This window comes from Bufo gargarizans, chromosome 3 (assembly GCF_014858855.1).
Source record: "Bufo gargarizans isolate SCDJY-AF-19 chromosome 3, ASM1485885v1, whole genome shotgun sequence".
Classification (NCBI taxonomy): domain Eukaryota; kingdom Metazoa; phylum Chordata; class Amphibia; order Anura; family Bufonidae; genus Bufo; species Bufo gargarizans.
The window spans coordinates 373,447,906-373,464,727 of record NC_058082.1 but is presented as its reverse complement, the minus strand read 5'-3'; the positions used below and the strand labels follow the sequence as shown (position 1 = coordinate 373,464,727).

General features: G+C 46.4%; 1 protein-coding gene across 3 annotated transcripts in view; it reads left to right on the top strand.

Annotated features, from left to right (window-relative positions):
• Positions 1–3,447: 3,447 nt before the first annotated feature.
• The window catches only part of SYNRG (synergin gamma), a 208,515-nt gene continuing 195,140 nt past the window's right edge, over positions 3,448–16,822 (top strand). For all 3 annotated transcript variants that reach the window (XM_044288118.1, XM_044288119.1, XM_044288117.1), the window contains exon 1: positions 3,448–3,544. In XM_044288118.1, the coding sequence (XP_044144053.1) occupies positions 3,504–3,544 (41 nt within the window). In that variant the 5' untranslated portion in view covers positions 3,448–3,503. The remainder of the gene's footprint in view (positions 3,545–16,822) is intronic.

Below are 16,822 nucleotides of genomic sequence, written 5' to 3'. Positions count from 1 at the left end.
CCCCCATAATGTGCCAGTAAGAAGTGCCACCCAAAAACAAGTATCACCAGATGCCCCATAGTGCCCGCTCCCCACTCCAAATAATAAATACAAATAAATAAATAAATAAATAAAAAAAAAATACACTGATACTTACCTCCATCAGCAGCGATGCGATGCAGGCCCCTTCCGGCCTGTGTCCCTGCTGTGTGCTGCCCGACTCAGGCGGCCACCACAATGGAAGCGCTCATCTCCTACTGCCTATCCCCCCCCCCCCCCCCACCGCCGCCATTATATCCAGGGCCGCGCCGCCTGTGGTGATCGGTGGTGCAGCCCTGAAGGATAAAAAAAAATAAAAAATTGGCTGGTTGTCCGGGGGGGGGTTTGGCCCAAACCCGCTGGACCCCCCTGTAGGTGTGCCACTGATGCAGCAAATATGTTGCATATGAATATAGCTTGGAGCCTCCGGATATTCCAGGAGAGTTTGCAAATATGGAATATACCCTTAGGCCTCATTCACATGACTAATGGCTGCGTGACGGCCATTTAACTAACAGCCGTCACACGCCCATTTTTAGCACCAATAAAAGTCTATGGGGCTATTCACATGGCCAGTGAATAGCATGTCCTATTTTTGGCCGTTTCCATGGCCAGGCGGCCCCTATTGAAATCAATGGGACCGTTTTTTATGTCCGATTGACAGGAGTGCACCCGTACACTATCTATATGGCCATTTAAGGGTTAAAAAAAAGACTCACATCATCCACTTGCTTGTACTGCGGCAGTCTTTTATTTAAGATGGGGGGCCTACATGCGGGCATTATTAAAGGGAACCCGTCACCCCCCAAAACCACCCAAGCCGCCAGTAGTGTGTTTCTGATGATGCCTTTCTTCCTATCTAAATTAGTCCCACTGATTACCCTTAGAAAATCATGATTCTTACATTGTTTAATGTACACCATAATCCTGTCGCTACCATTTTGATAATGAAGTACAATTATGTAATATATACTGGATCCTTTATATTAAAAAAAGTTGATAAATAATTAAAGGAAAAATTATTTTAAAAAATTATATAAAAAATAGATGAAAATACGTCCTCATATGATTTTTCCATATTAATAAATTGATAACTAGATATACATATGTCTCTCCAATGATGATATATTGATAACTAATTAATGAGTAAAATTACGTCCTGCTTGTATATAGTTCCTTTATATATAGTGTTTAAACGGAACCTGTCACCCCCCAAAACCACCCCAAGCCGCCAGCAGTGTGTTTCTGATGATGCCTTTCTTCCTGAAGGCAGATGCAGCAAAAGTTCTGAAAACGTTGTTTTATCCCCTGCCCGACGTGCTTCTCCACACATGCTTGAAGTCAAGGAGGCGGCGGCCAGTCACTAACCACGCCCCCTTCCCTGCGACTGACAGCACTTATGCACGAGAGTTCGTCTGCCTTTGCCGTACAGCCGGCTGTCAGTCACAGCGAAGGGGCGTGGTTACCTTGCAACACCATTAAAATACATTTCAACACATGTCGCCATACCCTTAGATATAAAATAAAAAGTTATAGTTCACCAGATGTAGGTATTGTGTTCAATATTGACTATGATACGCTCTTTGCGGTGTCTGGACACTGGTTTACAGATAGACAAGCAAATCTTCCAGCCTTGTATGCAGTTTCCTGCCGTAAAAAGTAACACAATTTGGCGCACGCCATTGTTGTACAAACATTTGAAACTGATAAGTGGGTGATAACGTCGGTGTGGCTTCTAAAAATTGCAAAAAACTGCGCACATTACTCCACTAAAGACAAACCTCAAGGCAAAAGTCTGATATTTAAAAAAAATACACCAGGTCCAGACTTGGCAAACAGGAAATATTTGAGAAATGTGGTACAAATGACAGCAATGCAGACTCAGGACTTCTAAAATGTCCCTCATGATAAGGCTACTTTCTCACTTGCGGCAGTGTGATCCGACGGGCAGTTCCGTCATCGGAACTGGCCGCCGGATCCGCCGCTGACTGAAAGCATTTGTGAGTCGGATCCGGATCCATCTCGCAAATGCATTGCAAGGACGGATCTGTCTCTCCGCTTGTCATGCGGACCGACGGATCCGTCTTGTACATTCTTTCTCATTTTTACCGATCTGCGCATGCCAGAACGCCGGATCCGGCATTCTGAATGCCAGATCCGGCGCTAATACATTCCTATGGGAAAAAATGCCGGATCCGGCGTTCAGGCAAGTCTTCAGTTTTTTTCGCCAGAGAGAAAACCGTAGCATGCTGCGGTTTTCTCTTTTGCCTGATCAGTCAAAACGACTGAACTGAAGACGTCCTGATGCAAACTGAACAGATTACTCTCCATTCAGAATGCATGGGGATAAAACTGATCAGTTCTTTTCTGGTATAGAGCCCTTGTGACGGAACTCTATGGCGGTGTTCTGCCAAAAGTCTATAGCTTGCCGAAAGTCTATAGCGGAAGTGACGTGGTGCGCTGCGCAAACGCACTTCCACAAATCATCAGAATCATTGTCTTAAAGTGACAGTCACCTCCAGTAAACTACAGCATCTACATTAATTTGTACGCTCGCCACGCATCGGGCTCGGCCTCGCTGCGCTCGGCATTTAGTAAAACTAACTCTATGCCGCCATTGATAGTAAAGAAGGAAATGGATGGTAAAGAAAACAGACTATCCATCTCTTTCTTTACCATCCATTTCCTTCTTTACTATCAATGGCGGCATAGAGTTTTACTAAATGATGAGCGCAGCGAGGCCGAGCCCGATGTGTGGCGAGCGAAGCGAGCCCGCGAGGGTACAAATTAATGTAGATTAATGAGCACTGGGGAGAGGGGGTGGCGGCGGAGCTGTATTTTAATGGAGATGACTGTCACTTTAAGAAATCTATACCCTTAAATGTGCGCACGCGCAGTGTGCGAACTACTGCAGTGGAGGCTGCAGGAATGCTTCGCTGAAGTAGGCTTGTGCGCTTGCGCTGCGCCCCACGTCACTTCCGCTATAGACTTTCGGCAAACTATAGAGATTTGGCAGAACACCGGAAAAGAAAACCGCTAGTGTGTACCCTTAGGCTGCTGCCACATGTGCAGGCTTTCTGATTTTGAAGGCCACACTAGAAGTACATTAACAGGTGGAGAAGCATCATCTGTCCTTAATAGTTTCTCTCCTTTGATGAGCCACACCTGATTTTGGCTTCAAAAACTGCACCAAAAAGCCTTGTGACAGTACTCTCTCCTCATAGAGGGTACAGGGGCTCTCACGTGACCTACCCCTCCTGGGAGCCCATACATCCTCTAACCTGCGGCTATGAAGTGAACTAAATCCCCCAGGTCACGTTTCTGTGCATAATAACTGCTGTTCACAAATACATGCCAGACGTCGCGCCCAGCGCCATTTTGAAACTTATTTTCTAACATGAACAGTCGCGTTTCTATTCGAAACCGGAAGTGACTAGTCCTTTGTTGCCGGAAGTGGTGTCGGTGTCTATTTCCAGCACGCAAGGATGGCAATGAGACCGGGAGCTGGGGGCACAGGCAGTGGCAGGCGAGTACACTGGTTATGTGATTTCCGTTTAGTGTATGGCAGGGGCTCAGTGCGCCAGTTTATATAGAGAAACAGAAATCAGTAGAATGAAGGAAGCAGTGGCCTCAGGTATCCATAGATGAAGACGCCCCTGCCTGCCAGCGGCTGGGCTTGTGTTCTCTCCGGTGTGACATCGGGGGTCTTCATTTCTATCCCATTAGCTGGGTGACCTCATACACCTGCGGCTCCTGATCCTTTTTCATAAGAAAGCTGAATGAATGAATGTATCTGTACAGACGCATGATTTCCTGAACTGATGGATCAGGGCTCTAATTGACAAGTAAACTGACAACAGCAGGGAAGAAATGTAAAAGAGCTCCAAATATGTGGAAGCAGGCTGGATATAGGTTAAAATCACAAGATTCAGTTCAGTGTTTCCTTAATGCATCTTCCTGACATGTGGCGGTGGCCAGTCATCGAGCAAATCATGTTATTGTAGTAAATGGCCAACTTCCTTGTAAACTTTAACTTGTAAAAAAAAAAAAAAAAAAAAAAGTCACGTTCACCTTACATCGGCCATGTAAAGACACTAGGGCCCTGGGGGTGCATATGGCGTGCCAATGCACTAGCACCCTTCTGTTTGGAGGTACCAGCGCACAAGCCTGAAAACACTCTTGGCTTTAGCAGAGAGAACCTATAGTGACAGGTTGATTGGTTGTGTCAGGTTCTGTGCTTATTTGGCACCCATTTCTTCCAGAACAGATAAGGAATAGGTGTGAACAGAGCCTTATTTCTTATTCATGACATCGGACCCCATCAGGCATTTGCATATTGTGCTGAATAAAGGGAAGTTTAAAGGGGTTGTGTGGTCTTTTAATTTTGATGACCTATCCTCAGGTGTATCAGCTCGCGCAGTGTCTCTCTCTTCCTGTTCGTTGCTTCTTTGCCATAGATGGCAGCAGGAAGACGGCACAGCACACATTCTGTCTCCTCGTATAGCTGGTCGCGGGGGGCCAGGTGTTGGTCCCCTGCCGATCTGATATTGATGACTAGAGTTGAGCGAAGCAAGCTCCAGATGCTTCATCTGAAGTCTTTGTTCAAAACTTTGGAATAATACTGTACTTAGATCCGTCTCTGTACAGTATTAGAATGTATGGGCTCCAATGAGCCGACAGAAGTTATTTGTGTTAGTTGATTTATAAAGTGGTAAACCACTTTAAAACTTGAAAGTTGTAACCGAAATCGGCTTCGGTTCGAGCTACTAGTGGGTGTCTCTGAATTAAAGGGGTTGTCCAGGTTCAGAGCTGAACCTGGACAGCCCTCCATTTTCACCCAGGCAGCCCTCCTGACATGAGCATCGGAGCAGTTCATGCTCCGATGCTCTCCTTTGCCCTGTGCTAAATCGCACAGGGCGAAGGCATTTTTCAGAGTTCCGGTGACGTACCGGGGCTCTCCATGGGGCTGACAGGAACCCCGGTGACGTCACCGGCACTGATGGGCGGGCTTTGGCTCTGATTTTAACAGACCTTTTTTTCACTGTTGTGTGCATGAGGCCTAAGTGTAAGGTGTATTTATCTGGAAAAGATTCCTAATAGGTAGTTGTAAGAAACTAACAATATCACTGGGGCCAACTACCTAAAATATAACTTTTAATATAAATATCTTAAAAATAAACACATAGGTCCCTCACATAGGGACTGATAGACATACAAGAAGAGCCAATTCAATGACAGAGTGGAGGAAGGTGTATATGGTGAAACACCCGGGCCAGAACCATATGGGTCCCTAAGGTATCCCTATGCTCTCAGCCCAGAGATGCACCCTGGTGGTGGGAGCACTCCGTCCCCGTACCTAGCCTATCTATCCTTAGATTGCCCTTATAACATAGCGACCCATATGGATGTCTGGGTCCTATAGCAACGATATTGTAACAATATTTCGTCTTAGTTGGAAGGCCAGGAAAATCCCTGGATCAAAACAATGTTTCGTCTTAGTTAGAGGTCCAGGAGAATACCTGGATCAATCAATAAGAAAGCCACAATTTGCATAGATAATAAAAATTAGTGCTCTGAGTCTCGACGCGTTTCCCCTTAGTGATACGGTTCATCAGGAGACTAAAGAAAAAAGATATATAGACGAATACGTCGCTGCCACAATCCAGCGACTACATAACAATGATTAAGAAAGTCAAATGAAAAAACCAAAGTTACTGGAGCACCTCCAGGCGGCACTACACTGCTGGAGAAAGAACACAACTATATAGAACAATCTGAATGCCACTGATAATGGTAAATGTACTTATCCGTTCCTTTGTATCCTCTCCAACCAGTGAGCTGCGGCCAGGGGTGCTCCAGGGGGGCAAACAAGATAAGGCTCCAATTTGCAAACCAGCAGTATGATTATTTATACCCTAAATGGGGCAGACCCTCCCCACACCAATCACAACGCCTCCTTGTTGTCATGTGACCCAGAAAAATAAATAAAAAAACCCCCACAAAACTTTAATACCTGATTATAAGACCCAGTGGCGATTAAACCTCATTTCCTATATACCCAGATTGGTGCCCGTGCTGTCACCACATTGCCGTACACGTAATGAAGAGATGTCTTCTGTACAAGTGCCCAATCGTAGGTGGAACGCACGCCAGGGCCTAAACATGGCCGTGCGTTCCACCATAGATAGCCAGTCTATCTGCATCATAATGATGCTGTGAGTCCCGGTATTTGCATTCCACAGCGGTATAAGGGGGGGCATGGTATGCGTTCCACCCCCAACCACCAATCACTGTCTATCTGCGTCATGGCCTTGCGTTCCACAATGGTATGGATGCTAAGAATCCCGGTCTTTGCGTTCCACAGCGATGTATAAGTGGGCGTGGTTATGCGTCCCACCCCCGGCTACCAATAACTCCATGTCTGAGTCGCGGCACTTGCGTTCCACGGTGGCATGGAGGGGGGCGTGGTTATGCGTTCCACCCGAGATCTAGGGCCGAGCCGGCTACTGTTTATACTGATTTATTGATGGAATCCATGTACCGGCATCGCGCAGGGCTACTGGGGGAGAGGTACTAAAAGGCCATCTACAAGTATGAATGGATAAATAAAAAGAGATGTCACGATATAGTATATAAGGACCTATTGGGGGTATATTAAACTACCAGTCATTGCTGGATAGTAAGGGCCGAGGTGTATTGTACAGACACCCCGTCAATGGGCAATCAAGGAGGTTATAGAGGGGGGGGGGGGGGGGAGTTTTGTGCATACTGGTGAGATGACCAGAACCCCACTGCAAGAAAATTGCTGTGGGCAATACGTCGATTTACATGCTGTCTGTTATTTATGATCAATAAAAATAGTAACAGATACAAAAAGAGATAGACGGTCGGCGGACCTTACTAGTGTAGAATGGTCCTAGATTCTTCATATTGACACTTCACGTGTCAATGATGTGTTCTGTCATTTAAGGAAGAGGTTATGGGTAGAGATAAGGAGTGCGGGGGGCCAGGTGTATTACACAAAGCAAGAAAAAGTAAGATGTTCATTCAGTCCCGCAGGAGATTGCGACCGGAACCGGAAGATCCATTCCGACTCCTTCTGGAGGATCCTGCAGTCCCAGTCGCCCCTCCTCGAAGAGGGTCTGATCAGCTCCAGTGCGGAGAACCTCAGGAGTCTAGGATCCCCGCAATGGACTTCCCACATATGATTGGCTATGGGCGTATCTTTTTTATTCTTAATATCATTCAGGTGCTCAAGTATGCGCCTCCGAAACTCCCTGAAGGTCTTGCCCACATAATCTTTAGGGCATGTACACTGGGCTAAATACAACACCCCCTTACTGCGACAGTTAACAAAATCGCGGATGTCAAAAGTTCTACCCGTAACCGAGCAGACATAAAATTTAGTGTTGCTTAAATTGTTGCAAGCTAAGCAGGATCCACAGCGAAATGTGCCCAGTGGTTTCCGATCTAGCCATGTTCCTTTGGGAGGGGGTCCTAGGTAATGGCTATGAACTAACCGGTCACGTAGGCATCGGCCCCTTCTGAATGATATACTGGGGCAAGTAGAAAGTCTATCTGAAATATCTGAATCCATAAGGAGGATAGGCCAATATTTATTAATAATGCCCCTAACCTCCTGACTCATGGTGTCAAAGGTTGAGATGATCCTAATGACATCATCTTTCCCTTTTGATTCCCTCGGTATCAGGAGGGTGTCACGTTCACACATTGATGCGTTCTGAAAAGCTGCCTTGAGCACATGCTGCGGATAACCCCTTGTGGAGAATCTCTTCTGCAGTTTTCTAGACTTGTGGTGGAAACCCTCTCGATCGGAGCAGTTTCTTCTCATGCGCAAATATTGTCCATGGGGTATACCCTTCTTAAGACTCATTGGGTGATGGCTATCCCAGTGTAACAAACTATTTGTGGCAGTGGTCTTCCTGAAGGTGGAGGTGACAAGACCGCCCACGGTTTTAGTAACCCTGACATCAAGAAATGTTAGTGATTCAGGGTGAAATTCGGAAGTAAAAGAAAGCCCCAAATCATTGATGTTAAGGGCCCTAATGAATAGATCGAATTCGTCCGGACTTCCATTCCAGATGATGAAAACATCATCGATATACCTGGTCCGGAAGACGATCTTGTCACCCCACCAAGTCTGTGTGTCCGGGAAGACCACTTTATCCTCCCACCAGCCCAGGAGGAGATTTGCATAAGTCGGGGCACAAGGGCTCCCCATAGCAGTCCCCCTGAGCTGGTGCAATAACTGCCCATCAAAAAGGAAAAAATTGTGTCTAAGCACAAAGTCGAGAAGGGTCACCACGAACCTATTATGCATTTTATGGCATACTGCCCTAGTTTTCAGAAATGCTGTAGCTGCCATAAGGCCCTTGTCATGGGGAATCGAACTATAAAGCGACTCCACGTCTACACTCCCAAGAGACCACGAAGGTTCAATGTTCAAGGCTTCGATCTTACGCAAAAAAGACCTTCAGGGAGTTTCAGAGGCGCATACTTGAGCACCTGAATGATATTAAGAATAAAAAAGAAACGCCCATAGCCAATCATATGTGGGAAGTCCATTGCGGGGATCCTAGACTCCTGAGGTTCTCCGCACTGGAGCTGATCAGACCCTCTTCTAGGAGGGGCGTCTGGGACCGCAGGATCCTCCAGAAGGAGTCGGAATGGATCTTCCGGTTCCGGTCGCAATCTCCTGCGGGAATAAATCTGTATTAACAGTAGCCGGCTCGGCCCTAGATCTCGGGTGGAACGCATAACCATGCCCCCCTCCATGCCACCGTGGAACGCAAGCGCCGCGACTCAGACATGGAGTTATTGGTAGCCGGGGGTGGAACGCATAACCACTCCCCCTTATACATTGCTGTGGAACGCAAAGACTGGGATTTTTAGCATCCATACCGTTGACGCAGATAGACAGTGATTGGTGGTTGGGGGTGGAACGCATACCATGCCCCCCCTTATACCGCTGTGGAATGCAAATACCGGGACTCACAGCATCATTATGATGCAGATAGACTGGCTATCTATGGTGGAACGCACGGCCATGTTTAGGCCCTGGCGTGCGTTCCACCTACGATTGGGCACTTGTACAGAAGACATCTCTTCATTACGTGTACGGCAATGTGGTGACAGCACGGGCACCAATCTGGGTATATAGGAAATGAGGTTTAATCGCCACTGGGCCTTATAATCAGGTATTAAAGTTTTGTGTTAAAAAAAAAGAATTCTGGGTCACATGATAACAAGGAGGTGTTGTGATTGGTGTGGGGATGGGGAGGGTCTGCCCCATTTAGGGTATAAATAATCATACTGCTGGTTTGCAAATTGGAGCCTTATCTTGTTTGTCCCCTGGAGCACCCCTGGCCGCGGCTCACTGGTTGGAGAGGATACAAAGGAACGGATAAGTACATTTACCATTATCAGTGGCATTCAGATTGTTCTATATAGTTGTGTTCTTTCTCCAGCAGTGTAGTGCCGCCTGGAGGTGCTCCAGTAACTTTGGTTTTTTCATTTGACTTTCTTAATCATTGTTATGTAGTCGCTGGATTGTGGCAGCGACGTATTCGTCTATATATCTTTTTTCTTTAGTCTCCTGATGAACCGTATCACTAAGGGGAAACGCGTCGAGACTCAGAGCACTAATTTTTATTATCTATGCAAATTGTGGCTTTCTTATTGATTGATCCAGGGATTCTCCTGGACCTCTAACTAAGACGAAACATTGTTTTGATCCAGGGATTTTCCTGACCTTCCAACTAAGACGAAATATTGTTACAGTATCGTTACCTCCGATTAGGACGAAATATTGTTACAATATCGTTGCTATAGGACCCAGACATCCATATGGGTCGCTATGTTATAAGGGCAATCTAAGGATAGGTAGGCTAGGTACAGGGACGGAGTGCTCCCACCACCAGGGTGCATCTCTGGGCTGAGATAAGCATAGGGATACCTTAGGGACCCATATGGTTCTGGCCCGGGTGTTTCACCATATACAGCTTCCTCCACTCTGTCCTTGAATTGGCTCTTCTTGTCTGTATGTTACTTGTATGTCTATCAGTCCCCACGTGAGGGACCTATGTGTTTATTTTTAAGATATTTATATTAAAAGTTATATTTTAGGTAGTTGGCCCCAGTGATATTCTAAGTGTAAGGTGACTGCAAGTTTGTGTGAAGGTCAATTGACCCCTTGCAGTTGCCGACACAGGCTGGGAGTGTTTGCGTGTGGTGGGGTTGGGGCAAGGTGGACTCTTGGGTGCAGTTCATCCACAGCTTGCAGCCTGAGTAGAAGTTTATTGCAAGGTTGAATTAGTGAAGCTAAATTGACCCCTGGATGCTGCACCTGCATCACGTGACTGACACGGTGCATACATGACACAATGGGCCCACCCCAGAAAACCCCTTTTAAAACACTTGCAAGTAATTACATTGTGTTTGCAGGAATTAAAACCTGGGTTCACATCGAGTTTTCAGCCTTCCATCACAAATGTACGTCTGAAGGACTTAAACATACCTCTGACTGAAGGCTGAAAGGTATCCCACTGTATAGGTGTATGTCATTGTACCCACACAGTGCCTCTCTATAGCACTCTAGTGCTCTCACTACTTTCCCCTTACATTGAATTCCTTAGCAGAATATAGCCATCTCCTAAACAGATTTTTTTGTTCACAGGGCAATACAGTATTGAGTAGCGCAGTCTACTATATACTGTTCTTTTTTTGCAATATACTTTTTTATCAGACGAGGTTGAAAGGATACTCTTTTGGCCTCCGTCTGACTAAGGGTACTTTCACACTTGCGGCAGGACGGATCCGGCAGGCTGTTTACCCTGTCGGATCCGTCCTTCAGCTGTTTCGCCGGACCGCCGCTCCGTCCCCATTGACTATAATGGGGACAGGGGCGGCGCTTCGGCGCATTACGGCAGTGCACGGCGAAAGGCCGCCAGACTAAAAGTCCTGCATGTCTGACTTTTTAGTCCGGCGGCCTCTGACCGCGAACTGCCGAACTGCGCCGCCCTGCCCTCATTATAGTCAATGGGGATGGAGCGGCGGTCCGGCGAAACAGCGGAAGGACGAATCCGACAGGGTGAACAGCCGGATTCGTCCTGCCGCAAGTGTGAAAGTAGCCTTATGGGGCCCTGTGCAAATGTTTAACGTGTATGTTTGGAGGTTTCCTGATGTACACGCTAAACGTAGAGGAAAAACATGTGAACCCAGCCTAATGTTGCACGTAAAAGTGAAAATTTTGTTTTGAAATCTTGAGTGAGAGTAAATATCTATTTTCCTTCCCTTTTAATTCGTTGTTAAAGAAGACCTGACAAATTGTACATGCAGTCTTATCTGCTAGCAACATTTGGTAAATCTTAAAGGGCATTACCATCTCTTAATGGCATATCAAAATTATATGCCATTAAAGAGGACCTCTCACTGATTCCTGAGATTACCATATAAATACCTGGCAGTGTAGGGCATATTGATGACTTGTAATATCACTTTTTCTTCCCCTGTTTGGGCTGCTCTGTTCCCCCGCTGTGCCTCCTGTTCTGATTTTCCTTCCTCTATGTAAATCCATACCATCGGTACAGGGAGGAGGAGACGGCTGTGTTTCTCAAGGGCACCTCCTTCTCCCTGAGAAGTGAACTTTTTTTATTTTCTTCCTTGCTGTGAGCTGGTCAATCGCAGCGGAGTGCGTGAGAAACATTCCACCTTGTACCGATGGTATGGATTTACATACAGGGCGGCAAAGGAGAACTAGTGGCTCAGCGGTGCAATGGAACAGCCCACAGAAAAATAAGTAAGTGATATCACATCTCATCAATATACCCTACACTGCCAGGCATGTATATGGTAATGTCAGGACTGGTGAAAGATCCTCTTTAGTCTCTGATAGGTGGGAGTTCCACCTCCACTGCTTCTACCTTTTTGAAGATAGGGGGTCACCTTCTCCTCATTTCTCACTCAAAAAGTATGTATCTCTCCATTATTTTAACACCTACGAAATAGCCCACAAAATAGTCACAAGGGTACCCCTGTAAATATAACTTATGACCTACAAAGGTGTCCCCATGAGGCTATACACCCATAATACAGTGCCTGTCCCAAAAAAAAAAAGAAAGTCGCCACATGGATTTAACTAAGCAAATAGTTATGAGCCTTCTATTGGATCATTACTGCATGGGTGATTATCTTTCAGCTGGCAACAAGTTATTTATCCCCAACTGGTGCAATGAGTTACTTCTCATTTCTTAAACAACCATGTCGAAAGACACATCTCGTGGTCGGGGAGAAGAGGTTAGTCTGTTTGAGAAGGGTCAAATCATTGGCATGCATCAAGCAGAGAAAACCTCTAAGAAGATTGCAGAAACTACTAAAATTGGGTTAAGAACTGTCCAACGCATTATTAAAAACTGGAAGTATAGTGGGGACCCATCATATTCGAGGAAGAAATGTGGCGGGAAAAAAATCCTGAGTGATCGGCGATCGCTTAAGCGTTTGGTGAAAGTAAGAGCATTTCCACAGGCACAATGCGAAGGGAACTCAAGGGATTGGGACTGAACAGCTGTGTAGCCGTAAGAAAACCACTAATCGGTGAGGCAAACTATAAAAAAAAAGGCTTCAATTTGCTAGGGAGCATAAAGATTGGACTCTGGAGCAATGGAAGAAGGTCATGTGGTCTGATGAGTAAAGATTTACCCTGTTCCAGAGTGATGGGCGCATCAGGGTAAGAAGAGAGGCAGATGAAGTGATGCACCCATCATGTCTAGTGCCTACTGTACAAGCCTGTGGCAGGGCTCCAGGTGGCGACCAAAATAGTTGCAAATGCGACCTATAATTGCTAAATGGCGACAAGACTTTGTAGTCTTGTCGCCATTTGCACCTAGACCAGCCGCTGCTCTGCAGCTTTCACAAACTGACATGGCACGCGCTGCTCTCAGCGCGTGTGATGTTCTCAAAAACACAGGGGAGAAGGAGGCAGTCCCTACCCTCTGTACTGCTGCTGCCACCAATGGGCTGATAGCAGGGAGGAGGAGGGGAGGGGCTATGGCCACTGTGCCACCAATGAATATTGTTTATGCTGAATACAAACGCAGGCTGCTGGTGCCGGACATATCCCATACCCGGCACCCAGCCTCTATGACTGTGTGCTGCGATCCGCCGCTATTAACCCCTCTGCCCCTAGCAGACGCCCAGCAGAGTCCATAAGATTATCTGCCCGTACAGCGGTTCTATCCAATACCATTAGAAGAGTCCTTTGGCTGAAGGCCTGGTCGGGTGATATGACATCCAAGAATAAGCTGATTTCTCTCCCGTTCCATGGCCAGTATGTCTTTGGCCCTGACTTGGATAGAATCCTGAAAAACCGAACGCAAAAGCAGGTTTCCCGAAGACAGATCCAAAAATAAGAGGCGTTTTTTTTCGGAATAGACCACAACATCAGAATTCCAAAACAGATAAAAGCAAATCAGGAAGATGGAGCTTTACAAAATGAGGGAAAGGAAGGAATCTGCTTTTCAATCCCAATAAGGGGGATCCTTCCTCCTCCTCCAAACAATGACTCCATCCGGGTTGGATGAAGACTCAGCTCTTTCATACACACCTGGGAGCAGATCATCACAGACCCCTTTATTGTCAAAATTAGGGTTACGTGATAGAATTGGAATCTCTTCCTCCATAAAAATTCACCTTAACCCGGCTCCGCTTATCTCAAATGTCCTTTGTGTCCGACGGCATAATAGAGTTATTATGCCTAGGAGCAGTGGAATGTGTTCGCAGACGAGAAATAGGAAGGGGTCACTATTCCCCATTATTTGTAGTCCGAAAACCGGGAAATTCAGGACTATAATAAACCTGAAACCACTAAACAAATGTATCACTTATCGCAGATTCAAGATGGAGACAGTAAGATCTGCTGTGAATTTCATCAAGAAGGGGGCTATGATGGCCACAATAGACCTCAAGGATGTTCACACAAAGTCAAGGAAATCTCTAAGATTCACAGTTCAGCTGGAGAAAAAGATCCATCATTACCAGTTCAAATGCCTTCCTTTTGGAATATCTTCTGCCCCTCGCATCTTCTCCAAAGTCATGGCAGAAGTAGTGGCCTCCCTAAGCCAGAAAGGAATACTAATAATTCCATACTTGGACGACCTTTTTAATCATAGCAGAAAATGCGGATCTCCTTCATTCCCATCTTGAGGTGGTCCTTTCTCATATTTAGGCCCTGGGCTGGATAGTCAACTGGGAAAAGTCCAACCTCCTTCCCAACAACAGAAGAATATTTGTGGGCATCCTTCTAGATTCCGACCTACAGAAATCCTTTCTACCTCTTCCAAAATTCCAGGACTTGAAGCTCAGAATCCAACAATTCTCGAAGAGTCCCATTTGTTCCATCAGAGAAGGCATGAATATGCTAGGACGCCTCTCATCCTGCATTCCTGCGGTTTCCTGGGCACAATACCACATGAGACCTCTACAGGACCTTATCCTCAGGAATTGAAACAGGTCCCAATTCACCCTGGACCAGAAAATAGCTTTAGACAGGGAGGTAAGAAGCGCTTTACAGTGATGGCTCAGAGACAAGAATGTACAGACGGGGGTCTTCTGGAATCAGGAAGAGGTTTTCTTGCTGACAACAGATGCTATTCCTGGGGCTGGGGTGCTCTTACAGCCAGAAGCTCCTTTCAGGGAGCTTACTTGGACTGAACCTCTGAGGAGGATGTCTTCCAATTACAGGGAACTTCGGGCGATATGGAAAGGTCTAAAAGCATCACAGACCCAGTCACAAAACCGTCATGTACTGGTCCACTCGGACAACTCCAGAGCAGTGGCTTTCATCCGTCATCAGGGAGGAACAAGGCACAGTCATCTTCAGGTTCTCTCAAGACAGATATTCTCGTGGGCAGAGAAGAATTTAAGATCCCTTGCAGCAGTGCTTCTAAAAGGCTCTCTCAACCTAAGATTAGATTTTCTCAGTCGACAGAGATTGGATCCAGGTAAGTGGTCTCTTTCTCAAACAGCCTTTCAGAGGATCCAGTTTCATTAGGGCAGCCCGGATCTGCATCTGTTCGCCTCAAACAAAAATCACAGGGTGCCGCATTACTTCTCCCTGAATCCAAGGAATCCCTGCGTAGCGGTAGACACGTTCGTCCAAAATTGGACGTTGGGCCTCGTTTATGCTTTTCCACCAATTCCGATGATTCAGAAGGTTCTACAGAAATTCCAGACCGAGAAATGTACTCTGATCCTGGTGGGTTCCCTTCTGGCCCAGAAGAGGCTGGTTCGGTCTCCTGAGATCCCTCAGCCGAGAAGATCCAATCCTGTTTTCCCCGAGGGAAGACCTCCTAACGCAGGGTCCAATCTACCATCCGACCCCCAAGCTTCTCAAACTATCAGCTTGGTTACTGAACAATCCATCCTCCTAGGTAGAGGTCTATCCCAAAGGGTGGTAGATACCTTAATGCTCAGCAGAAAGTCCAATACCTCTCTGCCTCGTGGAGTGGTGACAGGTTTAACCAGTCTTTCCCCAATATTTCTCTCATTCTGGAATTTCTCCAGGATGGGTTGGATATGGATCTCTCCCCAAACACGCTAAGAGTACAGGTGTCTGCCCTGTGTGACCTCTATAATACTAGTCTTCATGAGGTTCCTGGATTTCTAGATTCCTGAAAGCGGCAGACAGGTTGAAGCCTAAAATTAAGAATATGGGGGCTCCATGGACCCTAAATACGGTTCTTTTATGGTTGTTGGATTCCCCGTTTGAGCCCCCTAATACCTAAGTTGTTCTCTTTGTTAGTTCTCAGGATGTGCTGTCATGGAGACGACTAGGGAAATAAGTATTACACTCACCGGTAATCCGGTTTCCTGAAAGTCTCCATGATAGCGCATATTTCCCGCCCATTTTATTATTTTCAAAATTCTTAAAGGGGCTGTTCAAGTTATATTTATTTATGACCTATCCTCAGGCTAGGTCATCAATATCAGATCGGCGGGGGTCCGACACCCGGCACTCCTGCCGATCAGCTGTTTGAAGAGAAGGCGTGCGCGGTGTCAGCGCTGCCTCCTCTTCACTGTTTACCTTCTAGCCGTTGCATCTGCAGTGGTGAACAGGTGTAATTACACCCAAGCCTTCCTATTGAAATGACTGAGATGGCTTGGGTGTAATTACACCTGCACACCTCTGCAGATGCAACAGCTAGAAGGTAAACAGTGAAGAGGAGGCAGCGCTGACACCGCGCGTGCCTTCACTTCAAACAGCTGATTGGCGGGGGTGCCGGGTGTCTGACCCCCTCCGATCTGATATTGATGAGCTATCATGAGGATAGGTCATCAATAAATATAACTTGGGCAACCCATTGAACGGGGTATTCCCATCAACAGCTTTCATACTTGCCTGCGGCGAGCGTGACGTTCACTTCCTGGATTCAGCTGGATGGGCTCAGTCAGCTTGATTGACGTCTTCTCCTGGCCGGGCGGCGCGCTGTCTTCAACGCGCACGCCCCTGCTCATGCGCCATGGTGACTTATTCCTGGCCTGTATATGTATAGTACAGAGCCGGCGTGCGCTTTCGCGGGTAGGGGAGACTAAAGACAGCAATCAGGTAATAGGGGACTTATTTTCTCAAAAAGGGTGGGAATTGGGTAATAAAATGTATTTACAAAAATGATCACTGTCAAATCATTAACAGATTTAACAGTGATCATTGTGATGGGAATACCCCTTTAAGTTCTACCCCTTATCCTGGTTTCCGTTAAAATACACTGGCGATGAGGGGAAGGGGTGG